The sequence below is a fragment of the Phyllobates terribilis genome, unplaced genomic scaffold (genome assembly GCF_046119375.1).
Source record: "Phyllobates terribilis strain yellow unplaced genomic scaffold, ASM4611937v1 Scaffold_13__5_contigs__length_258822181, whole genome shotgun sequence".
In the NCBI taxonomy this organism is placed as follows: Eukaryota; Metazoa; Chordata; class Amphibia; order Anura; family Dendrobatidae; genus Phyllobates; species Phyllobates terribilis.
In genome coordinates this window covers 160,195,439-160,218,901 of record NW_027362773.1, presented here as the reverse complement: position 1 = coordinate 160,218,901, position 23,463 = coordinate 160,195,439, and the positions used below count along the sequence as shown (strand labels likewise).

The 23,463-nt window shown below is 48.5% G+C and overlaps 1 protein-coding gene across 6 annotated transcripts in view; it reads left to right on the top strand.

The window, feature by feature from the left end:
* The window catches only part of AMBRA1 (autophagy and beclin 1 regulator 1), a 61,207-nt gene extending 51,466 nt beyond the window's left edge, over positions 1 to 9,741 (top strand). For 3 of the 6 annotated variants that reach the window (XM_073658866.1, XM_073658867.1, XM_073658868.1), the window contains exons 15-19: positions 870 to 1,009; positions 3,491 to 3,580; positions 4,394 to 4,584; positions 5,263 to 5,373; positions 7,415 to 9,741. In XM_073658866.1, the coding sequence (XP_073514967.1) occupies positions 870 to 1,009; positions 3,491 to 3,580; positions 4,394 to 4,584; positions 5,263 to 5,373; positions 7,415 to 7,773 (891 nt within the window). In that variant the 3' untranslated portion in view covers positions 7,774 to 9,741. Of the gene's footprint in view, positions 1 to 869; positions 1,010 to 3,490; positions 3,581 to 4,393; positions 4,585 to 5,262; positions 5,374 to 6,196; positions 6,263 to 7,373 lie in introns of all 6 variants that reach the window. The other 3 variants (XM_073658870.1, XM_073658871.1, XM_073658869.1) reach the window with 3 other exon arrangements.
* Positions 9,742 to 23,463: the final 13,722 nt, after the last annotated feature.

Below are 23,463 nucleotides of genomic sequence, written 5' to 3'. Positions count from 1 at the left end.
AAGCAGTGTGTGATTTTAAGACCGTGGGAGGAATCATTTAAAGGGGCAGTCACCTACTGTTGTCTGCATATTGTGCATACATATAATGAACATATTCCTTTAGCTGGGCGGGGGACTGTCATTATATGAGCGGCAGGGGGTGGGGGGGAGCCTGTCACCTGCTCTGTAGACGTGTATTGACATCCAGTGATTGCCGCCCTCGTACTGTGGCTCTCACGATCCTATTGATTAACCTGTATGATGCCTTCATGGCTTATCTGTCAGTGCCACATTGCCTGCAACCCCTGCATCGTAAGACGGATTACTCTGGACCTCCGATGCAAGGCAGGTGGGCTTCACCCTGGCCGGAGGGTCGCCACACTAGTCTTCGGCCTCATTCTCCACCTGTGCATTGGATGGAAACCTCATCATGCACCTTCACATTACTCCATCACATCGGCAGTGAATCTATAGCTCTGGGCGGTATCATACGTTGTGTAGAGTCGGACATCTTTTCTAGACCCATCTGGTTGCTGTTGCCGGATTTGCTTTTCTGCCGTCAGTCTGGCAGCCATATTGGATGTTCCAGAGGTTTTCTTTTGTACACAAGTCTGTTTGTCGGGAGACCTTCCGATCACTCGGTTTCCTGCTGCTGGGACCCCCCGACGATCAGCTCTGATCTGAAGGGAACGTAACAGCAAATGTTTAATTCCCTACGTCACCCCCGCAGCGGTAAGGAAGAATTACACCTAGTATGTTGAAATGAATAGGCCGTCTGTGTAATGTGTAGACCTGTGAGTCCTCCAGAATAGGGGGGTAATTGGTATAGAAACGTATAAAGGACCCTGACTGTTATGTACTGACTCGGATTCTTTGTGTTCCCCCTTCAGCGCGTCTTCAATGTGCTGTATCCCATGCCTGCGGACCAGAGGAGACACGTCAGCATCAATTCAGCTCGGTGGTTACCGGAGCCCGGCCTGGGATTAGCTTACGGTACCAATAAAGGGGATCTGGTGATCTGCCGACCAGAGTAAGTACCGCACAGGTCCTGTTGGATTTGCGGGGGGTCTGGATATATACTTTTCTCATGGGTTAATGTTAATGATAGGTTTTAAAGATCTTAATTTATTCATCCAGAACAAAACGGCTTTATTGTGCGATTTCACCCCTGAGAGATCGCTGTTACTGGAAATCTGCCACTACTTTCTAAGGTGCATTCACATCAGGGGCCGAGTGCTGAGAATCTTGTGTCAGATTTTGGTGACATTTTCATCTAATAAGTCCAGGAATTGCCCTGATTCTCGTGGGCATTACTTCCTCATCATTAGTATTTTACCAGTACTATAGGTACTGGGACATTCCTTCCTATTTTTACCAGTACTATAGGTACTGGGACATTCCTTCCTTCACTTCCCAGCATGCATTGCTCCTGCCATTTTCCATTGGCTTGCCTGCTCGGAAATGAAAGCAGATCTGCTGGTGTGCAATGTTACAGGAGAGAAGGAGCAGAGAGACTAATACTTGTCCTCCTTCCTGGAGGTTAAGGCCTGCGGTCCTCACTCTACCTCTCAGGTCTCCAGTCTGATGGTTGGGACCACCGGAGACCTGTAACCCCTTAGATTCCATGGACAACAGCAATCACAGCATCCAAAAAAAAAAAAAAAGATAAAGGATAGTTTATGGAGAAGCCAGAAGTTCTAGTACGACCCATTATCATGTGCTTGTGTCTGTACATCACGTAGATGAGGGAAGCCGAGACCCCCGCTCCTCATGTAGATCTCTGTAAATGGTGTTTATGATGGCTGCCCCCTTAATATTGTCTCCCTCCCCCCTTCTGTCCTTGCATTGAGCCGTCGGCACAGACCGCGCATGCCGCGGATATTGGCAGCTTCTCCGGGGGCTTCGTGCTGACTCCTCGGGAGACCGGCCGCGGCCTCGCCACTAATGAGCCGCATATGTCAGTTTAGTGTTACGTATTCTGTGATTTCCTCTCAATCAGGTTCCATCATGTTGGCAGCATCAGCTTATCGCTTCCTGCGGTTATTGATCCGACGATCAATATCTCTGATTAACAAGAACCTTTCACATTCATTGTTGTGTTCCCCCATGTGGCTTCCAGGAACGTTGTCACAAGCGCAGAGCAAACAGCAAGGCACCGAGGTGGAGGGGCGGCGTATTGGGGAGGGAGTAGAGACCCCTGGGAATATCCCAATCTCTGGGACTAATGACGCTGCTTAGTCTGCTGTATACGGGGGCGACGCTCAGCACTGGATACGGAGGCGGACACGGCAAAGATCAAAACGGGTGACAACTAGGGTGCCCGGCTTTCCTCTTCCACCTCATTGCTCTCCAAATAGTACGGGTGAGCTCTCTCGGATGGCGCCCTATAACTCTCATCTTCTACCTTTTAATATCCTCATGAGTCATCACATCCGCAACTTCAGACCTCGATTAATATCCCCCATTTGTAGAAGATAAAAAGCTTGGATCGTTTCCCGCTGCTGCACAGCGGCGCACATGAGCTACTTGGTGATGCCAAAATGGTGTAAAATAAAAGGAGAAAAGCGCCCCATGAAACACGTTTCCGGGCTGGGAGGCAGCTTACAGCAGCAGAAACCTTCCCCCATTATCCAACTTAATACCCTTTTTAAATCCTCAACTGGTCCCGTAGCCAAAGATGGAGCGAATGAGGGGGGAAGAAGGGCGACTTTTCCGATACTTCCAAATACTGTTCTTCCCTTTATTCATTTCCAGGTTTACCGTCCCTTTAACTGGCGAGGCAGAGACCTTTACCTTTAAGAGTATTGCTGCACATTTCTTAATTGTTTCGGTAGGGATTGCAGACATAATCATAGCTTGATCAGATATGGAAGGCGAAGGCTTTGCCCAAAAAATCGTCGCGCTCTCCTGCATTGCAGACATTGATTTGTGCAAAATACAGAAAAGCCGCGTTCAGACTCAACAAAGCCTCGTAGTAGAGACAATCCGGGTATCGTCGGAGCGTGCGCCCCGCTGGTGTCGTGCCCCGAGGCAGGACGCCGCCGGACAGAAGGGCGTGCATGGCCTCGCTTCATGCTGTAATATGTCAGTGCTCTCCGGGACATGATGGCAATTGTAGTTCTTCAACAGCTGAAGAGCAATGGGAGATTATAGATATTTTTTGCCGTACATGTGAAGAACTGTCATGATTAAAGGTCTTAGTCTGTGTCACAAAAGTGAAAACCGCTCCTTAATATCTTCCTTCTATGCCGAGAGATGACGCCCTGAAGTTACGGCTCCAAAGCCTGAGGCTGCACCACTGAGACACTTCCATGCATATGGATCCAAGTTATAAGTTGTCAATCACCGTCCTCGTCCTGGTGAATCCTCTCTATGTGCAGACCTCCGCCTATGTGCTGATGTGGATCTACACAAGGTCTCAGTGGTGCAGTCTCTGGCGGGGCCTGAAAATTTAATTCCTGTGCGTTTTATCTTTGTTCGACTAAACTGCGTTGATCTCGTCTGTTTTCAGGGCATTCGACAATCTGTGTGACCAGTTTTGGGAGCAAATGAATGAAGCTATCCTCCAGCATAACACTACCCGAACCACTGAGAGACCTGGGTAAGAACGTGCGACACGATGGCCGCGGTCACACGATGTAGGCACCGATCCCGCATCTAGATCCTAAACGTCCTCTGCCAGCGAAAGGGGCAATGTACCTGAATGCTGGAACAACCACTCAGACCTGGCATGTCTGCTGCAGAACCTCTTGTAAATACATCTTGGTCAGGCAAATCCTGAACCTGAGAACATTCCCTTAGATGGGGCTTGCATCATTCCGGCGCTGCGATCCTGACGATTGACAGGGTTAACGTTATGGCTCTCGTCCTGTAATCAGCTCCACAGAATAGATTAGCACAGGCGGCCTGAAGTGGCCGGATCCACTGATCCCATAGAGCCTACTAGCAGCACATGCTCCGTACCCAGGTAACCGGCCACTCTGAGACCTCAAAAGTGGCCGGTAACCTTGGCAATGAGCCATGAACTATAGAATAAAAATCCTTCTGATTTCTAAAGTTTCTTGTTTTTTTTACTGGCACTTTACAAACTTTTACCCATTTGCCAAGATAAGAAAACCCTTCTAAGTCTAAATTGAAAGTTGGAGCAACTTTCCAAAAGTCCGAATTATAAAAAAAAAAAAAAAAAAATCCCAGCTCCTCTTACTTTAGTGACACGAGACTGCAGGAGAGCTGTGGACCTGAGACCAAACGCAAGACCATTTTGCAAAGCTGCTTCACTTTCTTTCATGGTGCGGTTGAGAATGTGGACCGTCCCTTTAATACCGGCAGCTTTTTGGTCAGTCATGGTAAGATAACCCGGGGGCCTAATGAAGAGTTTGCCTTTCATGTCCCTTCCTCCATGTCTCTGTATTAGGACCAGTCGTGCCTCCTGGAGATCAGATCGAGAAATGGGTCTAATGAACGCCATTGGCCTCCAACCTCGAAATCCGAGCACCTCGGTGACATCGCAGGGCACCCAGACCCCTGCCCCTCAGCTGCAGAATGCAGAGACCCAAACCGAACGAGAGGTACCCGAGACCAGGCCGGTGGCGCCCAGTGCTGAAGGTGAGATAACACTTCCTGGAAATTTCTTTTTACATTCTGCGTTGTACCAAGATTCTCTTTTTTGCAAGAAAGACACCACACCCCTCCATTACGTGCAGTGCAGGCATCTGCTGCTTGGAGAGATGAGGGTCTGGGGGGGACGGTTTCTTATTGTGGAGGTGATTATAGGCCGAGTCATGCTCAATGGAAAAAGGGGTATGCAAATCGGCTCTCCCCCGGGAGGAAGGACACCCGGCTCCCCGGTGCCGCCCTGTATGTCCGTATGGACTCATTAATGAGCTTTGCTCAATTGGGGTCAATATTGCAGGTCATCATCAAAAGGGCAAGACCCCCATCTGCAGCTGTTTTGGGGGCTCCTATCCCTCCTCAGTGCAGGGTTATTAGTTGGCTGTATGAGAGGTCTTTAATGGTGGTCCGACTTCTGGTACCTCTGTGAACGCAGAAGGCGCCGCACGTACCATTCACTTCTATGGGAAGTTGCACCATTAAAGTCAACTTTTATGGGAGCTAATGGGGAGAGGTGCGGGTGATGGCCATCGTCCTTCACAGTTTGGCATGTAGAAGGCCATCTAATAGCCGGCAGCCCCTCTTAATCCTTGCCCCCCATTCAGCATGCAGAGATATATTGCAGCTTTTAACCCATTGTTCCTGTATTTGTATTTTCTGTTTTTTTTCCAGCTGGCTCCAGTAATGAGCAAGCAGCACAGTCCAGCGGCACTTCTGAGGACACGAGGACTGCAGCGGAGGCCCAAGAAGGAAGTCTGGAGTCTGTCGAGGGGTCCGGCTCAGGTGGGGTGATTGGGAAATCTTAGACCCCTGTAATGAATGAGGAAAACAATAAATGCAGTAAATCTAGTCTGATTTAATTGACCTGTCATGTGGCCAAAGAGGATCCACTTGCTCTCCTGACATGTCTGTGTCACTAATAATTGCATTCCCCCATTAAATAATATATATAAATATATTCTGGAGCATCTTATCTTTCTATTGTACATTGTCTTTCCTCTGTTGTTCCTCCTGGAAATGTATGTATAGAATTACATGTGGGCATTACCACTTCTCTTGTCAATGGCGTGTGTCCCCCCACACAGTATGTACAGCATATCCAGTGACGATGGGGGTGATCGCACCCAGTTATTCAAGAGGTTTTGCACTTTTAACAATGTGGACCCTAACCAATCACATCTGTTACTTATCCTTTCTCACTCCAGCGTCGGCTCTCCGCAGCTGCGGGGAGCCGGCGCTGAACATGGGAGGGTGAGCACCATCTTTTTGTTGTGGTTCACTTTTCTGAAAGTGGAGAAACCCTTTAAATGATGTTCTCTGCGGAGATGATCGGAAGACCTTGTGCAGTATTCAATAGAAATTACCTTTTAAAGAGGTTTTCCACTTTTAGAAAAGTCCCCTAGGCGAGGAGGCACATGCATGCTCTGCAGCCTGTAGGCATTGCTCTGAGGCTGGCAGGATCCGGACATTCCTCCGATACTGCGCACAGTTCAGATCAGTGGCGCTAACGTTCCGCCAGCCTGGCCTGCCCTTCATCAGGAGCGCACCATTCCCTTCTTAATATAGAAGATGCAACAACTTCTTTAACTTATTCATATATTTCCAGGAGGAATAACAGAGGACCGGCACACTGCAGAGTTTTAAGAAAAGATTCTCCAGGATTGTTTTATGGGTAATGCAGATATTTTCTAGGAGAGGTGACGGATCCTGTTTTGATAAGTTTTCCGCTTTTTCTTTTATGAAATCCTGGGGACTTGGGTGACGTCTGATTTGTGCCTTTCACGCTCCGCACTGTCAGACTTCTGGACGACTGATCTACAGTAGCGATGGCTGCACATGTTGGAGTATTGTAAAGCCAGTGGACCGCTCCTAGAGCTGCCATATTGGCCGTCACCCAGCTTTTCCTAGAGACTGTGATGATGAACTGACATTTAGGCCTCGTGTGGATGCGTCTACAAGTCCCAGCGTCACCGCAGGTCTAATGACCCCAACTAACAGCATCACAGTTCCCTTTGACACTGTTCAGACCATTAGACCCACGGTCTGGCTGGGACTTGCCTTTGAAGCAGATTTGTCGGCTGAATATCGTCCCCCTATGTAGCGACCGCATGTTACCGCCATAAGAACGTACTTCTCTTAACCAAAGTTCAATTTTGGATAATAGGAGTACGGACGTGTAGCTGAGCATAGGGTTACATATTCAGGGTTAAGGGGACGGCTGACGACGCTCACTTCAGCACTGGAAGCTCACGGTGCCGATGACGTTGGGACCCCACACACCCGCCGAGTCCAGGGCACAACACCTTCCAACCGTGCAGGTGTGTGGAGACGTAATGTGACCGGTACCGTTCACCTCCGAGGCAGACGTTAGCAGCGCCAGATAACCCCTTTAATCGACAGATCGTCTTCATCTGGTCGCACCCAAATTACGGCCGTCTGAATACTGCGTGGTGAAATCCTGTCCCTACTTTGGGCTCTGTTCACATCAGCATTGAGGTTGCTGTTGCCAGTGAGAGTCAAAACGCGTTTCTGGATCCATCACACAACAGACCCTGGCGGCACTTGACGGACCCTATTGTTTTATACTGGGGTCGATCGGATGCTGCCATGGGGTCAGGCAATAGCGCTGAGTGCGGATCAGGCATTGTGCGATAGGTGATGGCGGCTCCGTGCCGGATGTGAGCAGACCCTTCCGACTTTCCCCAAACCTGTGACACTTTGAATTCAGAATATAATCTCTTATACCGGCACTTTTTATGCTTCTTCTCTCTGTTACGCTGCAGCCCTTCTAATCCCTCACACTGTGCCCCTTCATGTCCGACAGGAGAGGGTCAGGAGGACGCTCTGAGCCGAATCCAGCGACTTATGGCAGAAGGAGGGATGACTGCTGTGGTCCAAAGGGAGCAGAGTACCACTATGGCATCCATGGGAGGCTTCGGCAATAATATCATCGTGAGCCACCGAATCCACCGCAGCTCACAAACCTCCACCGACCCTGCGTCCCGCACCGCGGCCCCCCGCTCTCCACAACCCTCCACTTCTAGAGAAACTGTAGAAGAGCTGGAGCGGCGTCTTTCTCTCCATCAGCTAAATAGGCCCCCCGTGCCGCTCACAAACAACAATGCTGAAGACCTTGGCATGCAGCCTTCTGGCAGCGGCATCCTTCCTGGCGTGGAGAGGTAGAGACGTGGCCATGCCAACCTGGTACTGCTGTAAGGATGGCCTGATCCCCACCCCCTGGTCACGGTGGGGACCCTCAAGCTGTGGACTATGGTGCTATAGACTTGGAGAGGAATTATGAGAGCTGACCCTTTGGAGGGGGTTGCAGAGTTTAGGGTGGGAAGTGCAACATTGCAGCCGGCCTTTCTCACACTGCCCCTTTCTCTATTTTTTTTTACTCAGAGAGCAGACCCCTCCCTGATGCCCCTTTTTATGAAAGGTTCCCAGTCTTGTACCTCTTCCCTTGGCTCCCGTGAAGTTGAACCTTCAGGACGAGCAGAAGTTCCTATTTTAGTTGTTTTTGTTTTTTTGTTTGTTTCCAAAGGTTGATTGATCATGGCAGGGGACGTGGCACTAATCTCTCCCCCCTGTCGCCTGCGAGGAGCTGCTATGAGACTGTTACTGCCCTCCTTGCCTTGACTGAAGTCCAAGGAGGGGTGCATGCACTACAGGGAGGGCGGGGGCCTGAAATTAGCCTCCCCTCCATCCCCGGCATGTGTGTCCGGGTGCTCCGCACCTCATCCGATGCCGCCGGGTGCTCCGCACCACATTCGATGCCGCCAGGCCTCCAGGTCCTGCCGACCATCCGATCACTTCACCACATTCAGTAAGGACATTTCTTGCCGTGGTCACAAGCCCCATAATCAGCCATCTCCCTGAGCTGATTTCTATGGGTTGCCAAATAGGTCCACGCCGACTCCGCGGTCAGACTTCTCGCTTTCTCTTTCTTGTGTTTTTTTTAAATTTCTTTTGCATACGTACGTGACCTGTGTATCCGCGTGGGTCCACACCAGCCCCTCTCCCTATTGTACCCCATCAGTCTGCAGTGTGCGTCGGATGATATTGTATGACGTGTAGCCCACCTCCCCGCCCCACGCTCACCCCACTGCGCCTTGTTTGAGTTTTGTCAGCCTACGTCCCCCCCTTGCCAAAGGCCAGTAGCGCAGCGCTTCAGTTTACCCTTTCCCTGCTGTTGACGTGCCCCATTTCAGGTTAACGGCGGAGGTTGCAATCGCAGTAGATTCCCTCCCCTCCCTCATATTTCGGACCCTTCATCCAAACGCTTACACCCACTAGCGCAGTCTCGACAGGCGCAAGTCTTCTGAGCTGCAAATAGATGTTGACAGTATTAAACGTGAATGTTACAGAAGGGGCCGGGTTTCTTATTAAAGCTCTTGCATGAGAAATACTAATGCAGACATTTGAGATTTTTGCATTAAGATGATTAATTGCCCCCTTTTTTTGTTTTTAATTTATGCACCCTCCCCCTTCCCAATTTTTACTGCGTGTAATGGGCCCATAGGGTGCTATGGAGATGCACATATCAAGATCGGTGTCAGTCGGGACCACTGTCGCCTGAGGCTGCCCCTCTTTATCCCGAGGAGGCAGCTACAGCACAGTGAACCCTACTGATCAAAGCCCACACATGACACGTTACCGCCAACCCGTGCTCCCATGATGACACATTATCGCCAATCCGTGCTCCCATGATGACACATTACGCCGCTCCCGTGGCTTTATTTAACCCGCCTGCCAGAGCATTGCCCCCAAGTAATTGCTTCATTGCGCTTTAGGCCCTGGTGTATCATTAATCTCAGCGGCAGAGCATTTCCCCCATGTATGTTGTAGCAGCGAGTACTGGCGGACATTACTCCAGTACCCGGTGTCCCCTCTTTTCGGTCAGAGCTGCAGAGCATCACTCCAGTGCCCTGCTGTAACATTATAAGGATTCCCGGGCCCTGCCGCTCCGGTGGTCTGTAATGCTTGGTTGGTTTTGCTCTTCTGTATAACACTTTTTTATTATTTTTCGAGGTGCTGTGCAAAAGCATCATTCCAATAACCCATTGTGACCCTTAGGGCATGACTCAATTCATGTAACAGTTGTTGAATCTGCAGAGCATTGCGCCAGTAAACCCTGTGACACCAACAGAACTTTGTGTTTTGAGTATTTTTTTTTTTTAGAAGGGGGGGGGGGGGGCAATATTTGCATTGCAAATGTCCAAAACCAGCGCTTGACAGGTTAAACAGAGCGCCGGCGTTGCGGCTCGTCACTTGTCACCCTTCCGCCGTTACCCAGACGCCTGGTTTTAATTGGCCTCCCGTTCCAGCCTTGTGATGGAGTTACTCTCATCATCCTTGGCCCACGAGATACCGGCTCGTTTGCTGGCCTGTTGAGCCTCGGTAATTGGTCTCCGCTGAGACATCTGGCAGAATGAGGGCGACGGATCCAGGCGGCTGTAACCCGCGTCACAACAACTCGCTGCTTTTCATTCGGGAAGGTTTACAAGATAACACTTCATCCCTTCTGCCGGTGACCACAAAGCCAAACCGTTCTCCCGACAAGTCCTGCTTATACCCCCCGAGACTCCTCTGATCACACCGAGCGCGCTTTCTAATTTTATTCCTGCCCCCTGGTATAATATGAGCTCTGATCAGGTGTCCTGTTCACACGGTCAGATATAAGCTGGGGTGGACGGAGTTTAGAACGTAAATTTAAAGGGACGTGCTCACTTATATCAGCAATTGCTGGCCGCCGCCTCAAAGAAAAATAATGCAAAAGATAAAAAAAAAAATCCACGGGGGGGGGGAAGGGATCGAACAGATAGATACGGACCTGAGGAAGATGCAAGATTTTCCAACACGTTGCACAATTAAACTTTGTGAACCCCATTCCTGCTCTCAGCGCTTTGGTTCAATGCGATCCTAATCTCTACATTTGTTCTCTAATTTGTTCTAAGATCGATGAAAGTTCTTTTTACTCCATGAATTATATAAAGTTATAATTCAGACCTAAGGTTGGGGGATAAGTGAGGTGAGGGGGGTAGGGGGCGATGCAGCTGCAGAGATTGCTGACATTTCCTTCACTGTCATACATGCACAAAGACCCGTCCTTCACAGCCCCTCCATTTAGACTGAAGACCCCAGGATCTTTAGAAAGGCCATCATACAGCAATGTAACACCCATGATGCTGGGTTATATGGGAATAAGCTCTACAGCAGTCAGTGTCCTGGCGTCACACGATGGCGGTAAGTCCGGATGATGTGTCGCCACCAGCGGAGGAGTCCCGCTATGATGCGGTGTCATCTGGGGCTGGATCCGCTCTGCCCCATTAATCACCTGCTCCATGTCCTCGCTGTACAAGTTGTCGGTTCACGTGCCGGGATTGACCACTACATATATCTTACTGTCCTTTGTCGGTGAGGTTTAGAATTGGACGGAAAAAAATGCTAAGCATATATATTCTGGATAAAAGTTAATTTTAAAGGAGACTGGCCAATGATTGATTAAAAGGGTTAACAAGAAAAAATACATAAATGTGCTTAAAAAGTTGTATAACACCCAGTTTGCCCCTTCCCCCGATCCTAAGATGTCTTCTTCTGTTCTGTGGTGCCAACGCCGGATCTCGTGAATGCGGTGTATAATGGCGGCTGGAAGATCCGTCATTTCAGTTGCTAAGCCAGCCCCCTCCTATGTATGAACTGTGACCGAGAAGGGGGCTGGCTTAGCTACTAAACGGAGCCGTCAGCCACTACCTATTATTCTCTCCTCTTGTCACGTGCCGACACAGGAAACTGGAAATGGCGCTGCCAAACCCGCGTCGGATAGGAAAACATTAAGTGGCGGTACAAATCACCAGAAACCAAATTCTCCTCCAGCCATTCACGTGAATCTGCCTCCATGCCGTGGAAAGCTTTGTGAATACTTTGGAAATCCCATCTGTCGCCGCAGAACAAGGGGAAGAATGAATAATTCATGATGGCAGGATCAGACTACACAGATGTCGCTTGTTGTCTGTTACCGTGGAGACACATTAGTCTGCATTCTATATACACAAAACGGAAGGCTTAAAGTGTTTCCAGGTTTTCTGGCATTGCGGCCAGGCCATGGAAAGGTATAGCCCTTTTTTAGGAAGAAAGTAGCCATGTTTTTTAGTTCTGTCCTTTTTAATAGTAGAAAGTTTTAAAAGGTGTCCGGGTTTCAGAAAAAAATAAAATAAAATTATACCACCCCTGTCCACAGGTAATCAGATATTGCTGTCCAGCTCCTTTGAAGTGTGTAGAGATGCAATACCAGGCACAACCTGGAGGGGCACTGTTTTTTGAAGAAACCAGGCATGTTTTCTAATCTTGGGACAAATCCTTTAAATATTAAATCCATTAATATCTTTTAAGGGATTAGGAAATGGTGACCTCTCATATCCACAGGTTGTCTGGTATTTCAAGTCTGCATCATTCAATTAAATTGTACCAAGCTGCTGACGTCACTGCTTTCTGGGTCTTCTATCCTTGGATTACGATATCGGAGAGAATGAGACACAGGACAGGATGTATGTGTCAAACAAGCTCTAACTTTATTACAAAGCATAGGGTTTATATACACCCTGAAGGCAGGAAACGGATTTACCATATATGGTCCGATTATACAATTTAGCACACAAAGACTGATTTCTATTCTCGTGATGCCTATGCTTGTGTTGAAACATTTGATCGGACACATTTAATTAGACACATTTAATCAGATACATTCTGATGACTAGCAAGGACACGTTAGTCTCTATTGATACAAGGAAGGAACATTTAGCTGTTGTTTTGACCTAAAGTAACTGACAGACTTATATAGCATAGATGGGGCCTTTAAACTTGAGGGGCCTCATCTTCTGCTATAACACTGCCAATACCAGACAAGACCTGTATACATGAGTGGCACTTTTTTTTTTTTTTTTTTTTTAAACAGCATGTGTTCGGTAATGATAGGCCGCCCATTTCCTTCCCCTGTGTGTGCCCGTCTCGGTGGGCAGCCGCACCGTGCCTTGCTGAACAAGCCCGCGTGCTGCTGTCTACGCTCGGAGAGAGACGCTCTCATTAGCAGCTTTTTCCTTTTGAAGAACACGATCGCTTTTCACAGAGACTTCAGATCCGGCTGACAGGCGCTCGCTGTCCCTGCGCCTCTGCACCTTCCTCCCTGAGCTTCAATTCATTAGGCTGAAAAATCTTTTTTTCTGCAGGGGAAAAAGGTTAGAGAAATGTGACGGAAACTCAACCACAATTTTATTTATTTTTGGGGCTTTTTTTTTGCAAAGAACACCTAAATTAGGCCCAAAAATTGTCCAAACCTTCCACCTGCCAGGAGTTGCTCCATGCGCTGGGTTCACGGAGATGAATCCTAAATACTGGATGTCCTCGTTAATATGGGGTCATATGACAAACTCATCCTAATGATCCCAGGCTGGAGCCGCGTGTTTCCTGACTGCTCGCGAGGCCCCCCAATTATGTGTCTGTGACACTGCTCACTGCGGCCCCCCGAACAAGAAAGTCATCTGCAGCCCTCTAATCTACCACCACAATCTGTGCCGTCTTCCGCTATTACTGCACAATCGGCCCCACTATCTGCTCTCCCCGAGCGCAACTTATCTACAGACAGCTGTCGCTCTCCTCCCTCTACCTACATGCGGAGCTGTTTTCCTCTATCTTTCATCTGTCTACTGTAATGTGCCGTACTTTTTTTTTTTTCCCCCGCTGACAGTGATTCAGGCTGGAAAATAACCGTCCGCATCATCGCATGGTCGAGATTTTAGTGAGAACATAAAAAAAAAAAAAAAAAAAAAAAAAAAAGGGAGGCCAGAGGCAATGGGGAATCTACAATATGTGGGGATCATGGTGATGTCTGCAAATAAAAGATTCCAAAATGTCTTCTACAAATAATATTAAATGGTTGCATTACAGCACCTTCCCGCATGCATAGGCCGCACTCCAGACTAGGCTTACGTCATTATCTATTCCAGGCTTCTGTGTTAATTCCAGTACATTTTCCTCTGCCCCAAAGATTCTACCAGTAGACCTCCCTCTACCCCCAAGTTATTTTCCTCTACCACCTAGTTGTTCCCAGTAGACCTCCCTCTACCCCCAGATTGTTCCCAGAAGACCTTCCTCTACCCCCCGAGTTGTTCCCAGTAGACCTCCCTCGACCCCCCCGAGTTGTTACCAGTAGCCCTCCCTCGACCCCCACCGAGTTGTTCCCAGTAGACCACCCTCTACCCTCGAGTTGTTCCCAGTAGACCTCCCTCCACCCTCGAGTTGTTCCCAGTAGACCTCCCTCGACCCCCCGAGTTGTTCCCAGTAGACCTCCCTCGACCCCCCGAGTTGTTCCCAGTAGACCTCCCTCGACCCCCCGAGTTGTTCCCAGTAGACCTCCCTCGACCCCCCGAGTTGTTCCCAGTAGACCTCCCTCCACCCTTGAGTTGTTCCCAGTAGACCTCCCTCCACCCTTGAGTTGTTCCCAGTAGACCTCCCTCCACCCTCGAGTTGTTCCCAGTAGACCTCCCTCCACCCTCGAGTTGTTCCCAGTAGACCTCCCTCCACCCTCGAGTTGTTCCCAGTAGACCTCCCTCCACCCTCGAGTTGTTCCCAGTAGACCTCCCTCCACCCTCGAGTTGTTCCCAGTAGACCTCCCTCCACCCTCGAGTTGTTCCCAGTAGACCTCCCTCCACCCTCGAGTTGTTCCCAGTAGACCTCCCTCCACCCTCGAGTTGTTCCCAGTAGACCTCCCTCTACCCCCAGATTGTTCCCAGTAGACCTCCCTCTACCCCCAGATTGTTCCCAGTAGACCTCCCTCTACCCCCCGAGTTGTTCCCAGTAGACCTCCCTCGACCCCCCGAGTTGTTCCCAGTAGACCTCCCTCGACCCCCCGATTGTTCCCAGTAGACCACCCTCGAGTTGTTCGCAGTAGAACTCCTTCCACCCTCGAGTTGTTCCCAGTAGACCTCCCTCCACCCTCGAGTTGTTCCCAGTAGACCTCCCTCCACCCCCGAGTTGTTCCCAGTAGACCTTCCTCCACCCCCGAGTTGTTCCCAGTAGACCTTCCTCCACCCCCCTGAGTTGTTCCCAGTAGACCTCCCTCGACCCCCCCGAGTTGTTCCCAGTAGACCTCCCTCCACCCTCGAGTTGTTCCCAGTAGACCTCCCTCCACCCTCGAGTTGTTCCCAGTAGACCTCCCTCCACCCTCGAGTTGTTCCCAGTAGACCTCCCTCTACCCCCAGATTGTTCCCAGTAGACCTCCCTCTACCCCCAGATTGTTCCCAGTAGACCTCCCTCTACCCCCAGATTGTTCCCAGTAGACCTCCCTCTACCCCCAGATTGTTCCCAGTAGACCTCCCTCTACCCCCAGATTGTTCCCAGTAGACCTCCCTCTACCCCCAGATTGTTCCCAGTAGACCTCCCTCGACCCCCCGAGTTGTTCCCAGTAGACCTCCCTCGACCCCCCGAGTTGTTCCCAGTAGCCCTCCCTCGACCCCCCCGAGTTGTTCCCAGTAGCCCTCCCTCGACCCCCTCCGAGTTGTTCCCAGTAGACCTTCCTCGACCCCCCGAGTTGTTCCCAGTAGACCTTCCTCGACCCCCCGAGTTGTTCCCAGTAGCCCTCCCTCGACCCCCTCCGAGTTGTTCCCAGTAGACCTTCCTCGACCCCCCGAGTTGTTCCCAGTAGACCTTCCTCGACCCCCCGAGTTGTTCCCAGTAGACCTTCCTCGACCCCCCCGAGTTGTTCCCAGTAGACCTTCCTCGACCCCCCCGAGTTGTTCCCAGTAGACCTCCCTCGACCCCCCCCCCCCGAGTTGTTCCCAGTAGCCCTCCCTCGACCCCCTCCGAGTTGTTCCCAGTAGACCTTCCTCGACCCCTCAAGTTGTTCCCAGTAGACCTCTCTCCACCCTCGAGTTGTTCCCAGTAGACCTCTCTCCACCCTCGAGTTGTTCCCAGTAGACCTCTCTCCACCCTCGAGTTGTTCCCAGTAGACCTCTCTCCACCCTCGAGTTGTTCCCAGTAGACCTCTCTCCACCCTCGAGTTGTTCCCAGTAGACCTCTCTCCACCCTCGAGTTGTTCCCAGTAGACCTCTCTCCACCCTCGAGTTGTTCCCAGTAGACCTCTCTCCACCCTCGAGTTGTTCCCAGTAGACCTCCCTCCACCCTCGAGTTGTTCCCAGTAGACCTCCCTCCACCCCCGAGTTGTTCCCTGTAGATTTGCCTCTGTGCGGCGCCTCAGCCATCCTCCCCCACACCTATCTCTCTGCCTGCGGTGTTTCCATCATATAGTGCCCACTAATCTATTTGTCTGTTTCCTGCGCCCTCTGATGGCCAGTGCTTAGCATTTCATGCACTTAGGCCATTATTGCTTTATGTGCCTACAAAATCAAAGCTTCTTGTTCCTTCAAGTCCCCTTTCTGTCAGGGTTTACACTAAACAGCCACACGCCAGCAACCCTTCCAGAACTTTCAAGCGTTGACATCTTGCACCCACAAGCCATCCCATGCTCAGCTTCTCGGTCCAGTGTACCCTGATCCCCCCCCCCCCCAAATGACTTTGCAGGAGGCTGACCTATGACATGAACCAATTGGGTTTGCACCTCTTTTTAGCAAAATCAAGTGCACAAACCGTCCTACCTCCATCTATGGTCTCCAGGACCAGAACTTTTGGGTGCAGCATTATGATACAGTAGTACCCCTTCAAGGACGCAATCATGGCCGATTTGATGCAACCATTTCTGCTTCTCTCCCAATCATCCATGCACCTGTTGCATTAAACAACCCCTTTCAGGTGTGTGGATTTCAGTGTTCCTCACTCGCTCGCTTTCTTACTTGCCCTGCTCTCCATCTTTGCAATACTCGATGATTTGTGCTGCAGCTTTTGTAAGAGATGGAGACAGGAAGGTTTAGGTGGGTGAAGGATGTTACAACTTGTAAAATGCTGACAATAATTTGCGCACTTTCCTCAGATCTGCTTGTGTTTTGGGGGTGATGGGAGAGACAGCGCCTAGAGTGCAGTGACAGCTCATTTCACTGTTGGGAGGGAGGTGACAGCTCTGATGTGTTTTGTCATTTGGCTGTCAAGGAAGAACTGTTTTCTCTTCCTCCCCCACACTGGTACATACAGACAACTGCTGCGTGTTCTGTACAACGCGCCCCCCTACCTCCTCATCTCAAGCCTATAATAAACTGATGCCGGGGGTCTCTGAGGGTTCAGATCCATAAGGTCCTCTTTTGCGTACCCCATACCGCTATCTTGCTACGTCAGCGTATAGGCCGTGTCTGGTATTGCGGTTCAGCGCCATTACGCGCTGCCATTTCCAAAATCTGGAAAAAACAGAAATCTATCCTGCGCAATAAAGACTGCCAGCTAACTGAGCTGCTTATTAAAGTCTATGAAGCGAGGGGGGGGGGGGAAGCATCAGAAAAAAAAACAGAGCCCGAAAAAGCCAATGCATGCTAGTAAATTCTACATCTCATCCCAGAGCTGAATTTACATCTACACTGCTCAGTACAGCTATATAATAATAATAATAATAATAATATATATATAATACCAGCTGCTTTTTGTTAAGTGTTTTATCTCACCTCGGTGCTGGATTCACAACTACACCACTCAGTACTGCTGAATAATATCCTTTATGCTATTTTTGCTGCTTTTAGTAAATGTTTTATCTCACCTTAGTGCTTAGTCCACTGCTACACTGCTCAGCACTGATGTATAATATCCTTCATGCTTCACTGCATACTGCTGCTGTATATTGTCTTCCATGCTGCCACTTTTCAGTAAGTGTTTTATCTCTCCCTAGTGCTAGATTCATTGCTTTACTTCTCAGCACTGATGTACACTATCCACCATGTTGCTTTCTAGTAACTTTTATCTCTCCTAACTGCTGGACTCACAGTTACATTGTGCAGTACTTCTGTATTTATGCTCATTCATCCAGTTACTTTTTATTAAGTGTATTAACTCTCCCAAGTGCTAGGTTCACAGCTATACTACTCAGCACTGATGTACAATGTCCACCACCTTGCTTCCTAGTTTTCTCTTAAGTGATGGACTCACAGCTACATTGTGCAGTATTGCTGTATATTGTTATCCATGCGGTTGCTTTTTTGTAAGTGTTTTATCTCTCCCAAGTGCTAGATTCATAGCTAAACTGCTCAGCGCTGATGTACAATATCTTCAAAGCAGCTGCTTTCTACCAAGTATTTTATCTCTCTTAGGGCTCGATTCACTGCTATATAGCATAGTGCTGATGTATATTGTCCTCCATGGTGTTGCTTCTTAGTGTTTTATCTGTCCCAAGTGCTGGATTCACAGATACACTGCTCCGTAACACTGAACTTATTCTGAATAAGCAAGTGACATGATAGCTATTTTTTTTTCTTTAAAGGACTGGTGATTATGACTTATTTTATTATTTTTATTTTTTTCTGAGCCGTTTTAAAAGTAATTTTACTACCTGAACAACCCCTCTAACTGCACTCAACATGGTTAGAAAATAATGTGTCTCCCTAAAAAATATTTTTGGGAGAAGACTTTTTCACATAATCTTCCTGAGCGGGCCTGTATAACGTGAGCATCTGGATCGTTCCTTGCGTCTTGTGACCTGGTTATTATGCACTTGTTATCTTCTCTGTTCCTTCAGTAGTCACATAGCGTATCTCACCATACGAGGTGTGAACATTGTGGCTCGATTACACAGTACTTATTGGCTGGCACATGAGATATTTACACCCACTCATGAGAAACTACCCATGTGAGTTCTCCGGGTGTGAACAGGAAAACTCGTATTCTTTGTACGAGTGACTCAATGTGCCGGCAATATGCTCAGTGCTGGACGGGGCCCAACAGAGGAGATGAGCTCCATCTTCTATCCATACAGAACAAGTGCACATTCACTTTTAGTGGACCCAAGTGACAAGTGATTGCTCCAAATTCAATTCCCAATGGGACTGTCATCAATGGGGGTCCATTGTGCCTGGGCCCCCATTGGTGCGGAAAAAGCCAACTTTTATTGATGGCCCCACAAGGAAAATGGAAATGTCATTGGTCATGATGTTGTATAGTTAATTCATTTTGTGGCTGATGTTGAAAGCTGGGGTTCTTAAAGGAGATGTCTGCTCTGAGCAAGCCCTTCTAGTTCCTAATTATAGGCTGATCTCATAGAGGACTGCTGCCGGGACCTCCATCAATACGTTGATTATGAGAAACGAGGTTTTCAGTTCTCCTGCAGCACCCCCAGAGGTGAAAAGCAGCATTACACAGATTCCATTAAAGTCAGTCAACTTAGAGTCATGTTCAGTCCTCCAGAAGGTGTCACGACGGTGTCAGGTTTGACAGACAGTCATTCTGGATCTGGCTGTAGAAGGTCGCTGCGCTTGGCCTTGCAGACACATTCTTGATCCTTTCATCATCCCTCCCTCTCTAGGATCCAGTTTTGATCTCCTCCTGCTGCTGCTAATTTACACACTCTTGCTGGATCTATAAATACACTCAGTTTCTTCAGAGAGTTGCTGGTGATACAGTTAATTCCTCTGTTCAGATCTGGAATTCTAGCAGTTGGCTAGATTCTCCTTGGAGTTCCTTTGTAGATAGTAGTCGTTATCTCTCTGGTGTCTTCTCAGAGCTAAGTGTATCTCCTTGTATGTTTCCCTTGTTTGTCTTTAAATGCAGTGGGGGTTGACTAGTGCTCCTCCCTCCCCCTCCCTACCTAGGGCCTAGCTCTAGGGTCAGCCAGGGCTAAGGTATCCTGCTCGGCGATAGGTGCGGAACCTATTTAGGGATGATAGGGGAGTCAGGGTGTTGTTAGATCTGTTTAGGGGTCTCCACTTCCCCTTTCCCTAGTTGCTGGGCTTCCCCCCCTTTTCCCATCGTTGTATGCTGGGTTCTTCCCATACCTAGCATGACAGAAGGATAGTCACGTTATTTGCAGCTGCTGTTCACTCTGTAATAACTAAGGTCCTAAATCAGTGAATTCCCCCCTCTTTTTACAAGGTATTTGTAAATTAGTTCTGAAAACAAGATTCCTTTGGCCTGTTTCATATGTCCAAAATTGACAGTAAGAGTAGGGTCGGCGATGTATGGACGGGCTGCAGGTCTCCTGACCCAAACTCGTCAACCTCATGTACCTGTGAAGTTGTTTGAGTTTAGGGCCGGAGACTTGTGGCCGGTTTGAACACTGTGGCGCGTACTTGGACCGTGAATCTCAGGAATGATTTTTTTAAGCAATAATCTGGTAAATTCTTCAGGGTAGGTTTACAGCGATTGCACCGTGTACTATCCGGGGTTTATGGTGGTGTTTCGTGCCCTCGACCATGCGGAACGTTAATTTTCTCTACAGCGTATTTTCTTTGGAAAATTTGGATTCTTTAATTATAGATTCTTCTAACAAAAAAAAAAAAAAAAAACGGATCAAAAAGCACCTGCGTAGTAGTTACAGACCTCAAACGGGCCGGTGCACAGCCTTGACCCAGTTTAACATATATTACTTATACTGTGGAATGAATCATTCTTCTTGATCTTAGACGTTGGTCTTAGAAGTGTAACTCAGGAATCGTAAAAAGACGGAGACAATAAGAATAAAATATGGCGCCGTATGGATTAAAAATGGATTAAAAAGTCAGACTTTCACAAATGCAAACTAACCTATACCCTCCGGGGCTGAAAACTTAGTAGGGGAGGTCAGCGGGGGGCCTTAAGTTCTGATTAGAATATCGTTACCACCTATTTCCTCTAAAAAAGAGAAAGGACGGGATCGTCATGGTGTTTCTATTGAAATGAATGTAGTGGCCTTGACTTGGCAGTGGGCTTATACAACTTAACCTCCCCGACAAGGGTAGTTCTTCCAGCAGTTGCATACTATTAGTCAGGATATTGGACCATTAGGGGTAGTTTGCCTATTGGAGCAGTGTCGCAGAGGCAGTGGTCGCCCTCCAATGCTACAGAGGTCGCACTGACATGGCAGTGGGCTTAAACAATTTGATCAAAATGTTAGCTAACAACCTTGTGTCCAGTTCTGTAAATTTTTGCTTTGTCGCATTTGATCAATGTGTAATATTTGGATGTGTGGTCCAGGTCTTTTTTTTTTTTTTTTTATATACATTTTTTAAAACAAACAAATATCTGTGTTCGTTATCATAAAAATGGTGGTGGTCACCGGGCTCTCGTGGCGCTGCTGTCCATCCATTACATCTGGTTTGCATTTCTCTATTACCCTACGTCACAGGTCCGGGATATTATCAGCTCTGCACATCTCGTATTTGCCCAGCGCCACTTGTTATAGGTTTAGGCCTGACCTATTTTTCTTTTCCGCTCCTATATTAATGGTGACCTATTTTAGCGGACATGATACATTGACAGCGACATGATCATCGTGAGCGCGGGTGACACCTTGTCTCTGGATGGCAGCCGTCAGCCGGCGTCTGTCTCCTGCTCACATAGTATGCGGCTAGTGAGGGCGAACCCTCGGGGTACGAGGTCCTGGCCAGGTGATTACTATAATAATATGGAAGGACGAGCGATGCCACCTGGAGGGCGCACGTGACTCTCTACCATGTCTGCGACGCTTTCTAATAACTGTGTCATGTCAGCGCTGATGAATCGAAGAACGATGACCCCCATTGTATATTAGGCTCCATATTTTCTCATATAGGGGTAACTTCATGGATGTGGTGGTGGCAATATCCCCAAAACAAGCAGGTGAGGTCCTCCTCCACCATTGTAGACACTTGAAGGGGATGCAAACTTTTGTACATAAGTGGGTGTAATCATGTCTGACATGGTGGGCGGGGGGCTCCTTTATGTCAGGCGTCATATGCATCACATTATGTATATTTCCTATAGCAGCCATTGCATCTCTAAGGTAAGAAAACATTGGGAACTTGATGATACTGAATTTTCTCCTGAAGATAAAAATGACAAGATGATTATCTTTAAACTGTTTTTTTTTTTTACTGAATCTCATTTAAGCAAATCACTTTGTAGACGCAGATATTTACATCTCACCTGAAATGCTCTTCCTGCGCCTACAAGAGCTGATTCTGGAGGAGCAGAGCCCAACACGAGGGACCGTACAACCCCATCCCCCTACTCTATATCGGATATCCGTTGTGCCCCCTTTATATTTTACTATTAAGTACCACCTGCGTTTTTTTCGTTATAGGGGTTATTGGGGATTAGAAAACAGTGCCACTATAGGCTGTGTCTGGTATTGCAGTTCAGCCCTATTCATGCATTGGACTAATCAATAAACAGAATATTAGTAAGTTAAAGGGTGATGGTCATCTGTTACACAGATCGGCTTCAAAGAGGATGTCAGGCACTAAATGATCGGATCTATCCATGCATTACACACCCAGATTACCAAATTCAATTACTACATGCAATACCTCATTTCCCCTGTTGAGGCGCTGTAGGAAAATTGAGCACTCACTACCACATCCACCACCACATCATAGCTGATTGCAGGATCGCTCTGCAATGGTATCGATTTCATTCATTAAAGCATACGTGTCAAACTCTGGCCCGGGGGCCAAATCTGGCCCACAGGGTGATTTTATTTGGCCCCAGACACCAGAACCACCACCAATATGTGGGGCCCATTATTCTGTATGGAGGACTATGTGGGGCCCATTATTCTGTATGGAGGACTATGTGGGGCCCATTGTTCTGTATGGAGGACTATGTGGGGCCCATTGTTCTGTATGGAGGACTATGTGGGCCCCATTATTCTGTATGGAGGACTATGTGGGGCCCATTATACTGTATGGAGGACTATGTGGGGCCCATTATTCTGTATGGAGGACTATGTGGGGCCCATTGGTCTGTATGGAGGACTATGTGGGGCCCATTGGTCTGTATGGAGGACTATGTGGGGCCCATTGTTCTGTATGGAGGACTATGTGGGCCCCATTATTCTGTATGGAGGGCTATGTGGGGCCATTATACTGTATGGAGGACTATGTGGGGCCCATTGTTCTGTACGGAGGACTATGTGGGACCCATTGTTCTGTACGGAGGACTATGTGGGACCCATTGTTCTGTACGGAGGACTATGTGGGACCCATTGTTCTGTACGGAGGACTATGTGGGGCCCATTGTTCTGTACGGAGGACTATGTGGGGCCCATTGTTCTGTACGGAGGACTATGTGGGGCCCATTGTTCTGTAAGGAGGACTATGTGGGGCCCATTGTTCTGTACGGAGGACTATGTGGGGCCCATTGTTCTGTACGGAGGACTATGTGGGGCCCATTGTTCTGTACGGAGGATATGTGGGGCCCATTGTTCTGTACGGAGGACTATGTGGGCCCATTGTTCTGTACGGAGGACTATGTGGGGCCCATTGTTCTGTACGGAGGACTATGTGGGGCCCATTATACGCTATACTGGTTGGCCCGCAACTTTGTCCAAGTTTTTCATTTTGGCCCTCTGTGTTTGAGTTTGACATCCCTGCATTAATGGGTTTTTCTGGACATGTGATATTGTTGACCTAACCCATATCTCATTGGTGGGGGTCCCACATTGGCACCCTCCCCTGATTGGCTGCTCATAGTTCTGGTGGTACTGGTAGCCAGTTGAGCAGATTGAATGAAGCTGAAAGGGCCTTATGTGTATTGCACATCAGATCCTATGCTGCCAGTTGTCAGACCCCCACCAATCTGATATTGATGATTTATCCAGAGGTCAGACTTCTTCAATATCATATGGCCGGACAACCCCTTTAAGTACTGTAGAGTTTAAGCCAAACTCACATGTCAGTGTAGGTGTCATATCCCTTAATTTGCGGATAGTACTAACTGCAATCTCTAGTCCTTGGCCTCCAGACGGGAGCGCTGCGAAACACCTCCTACCTGCAC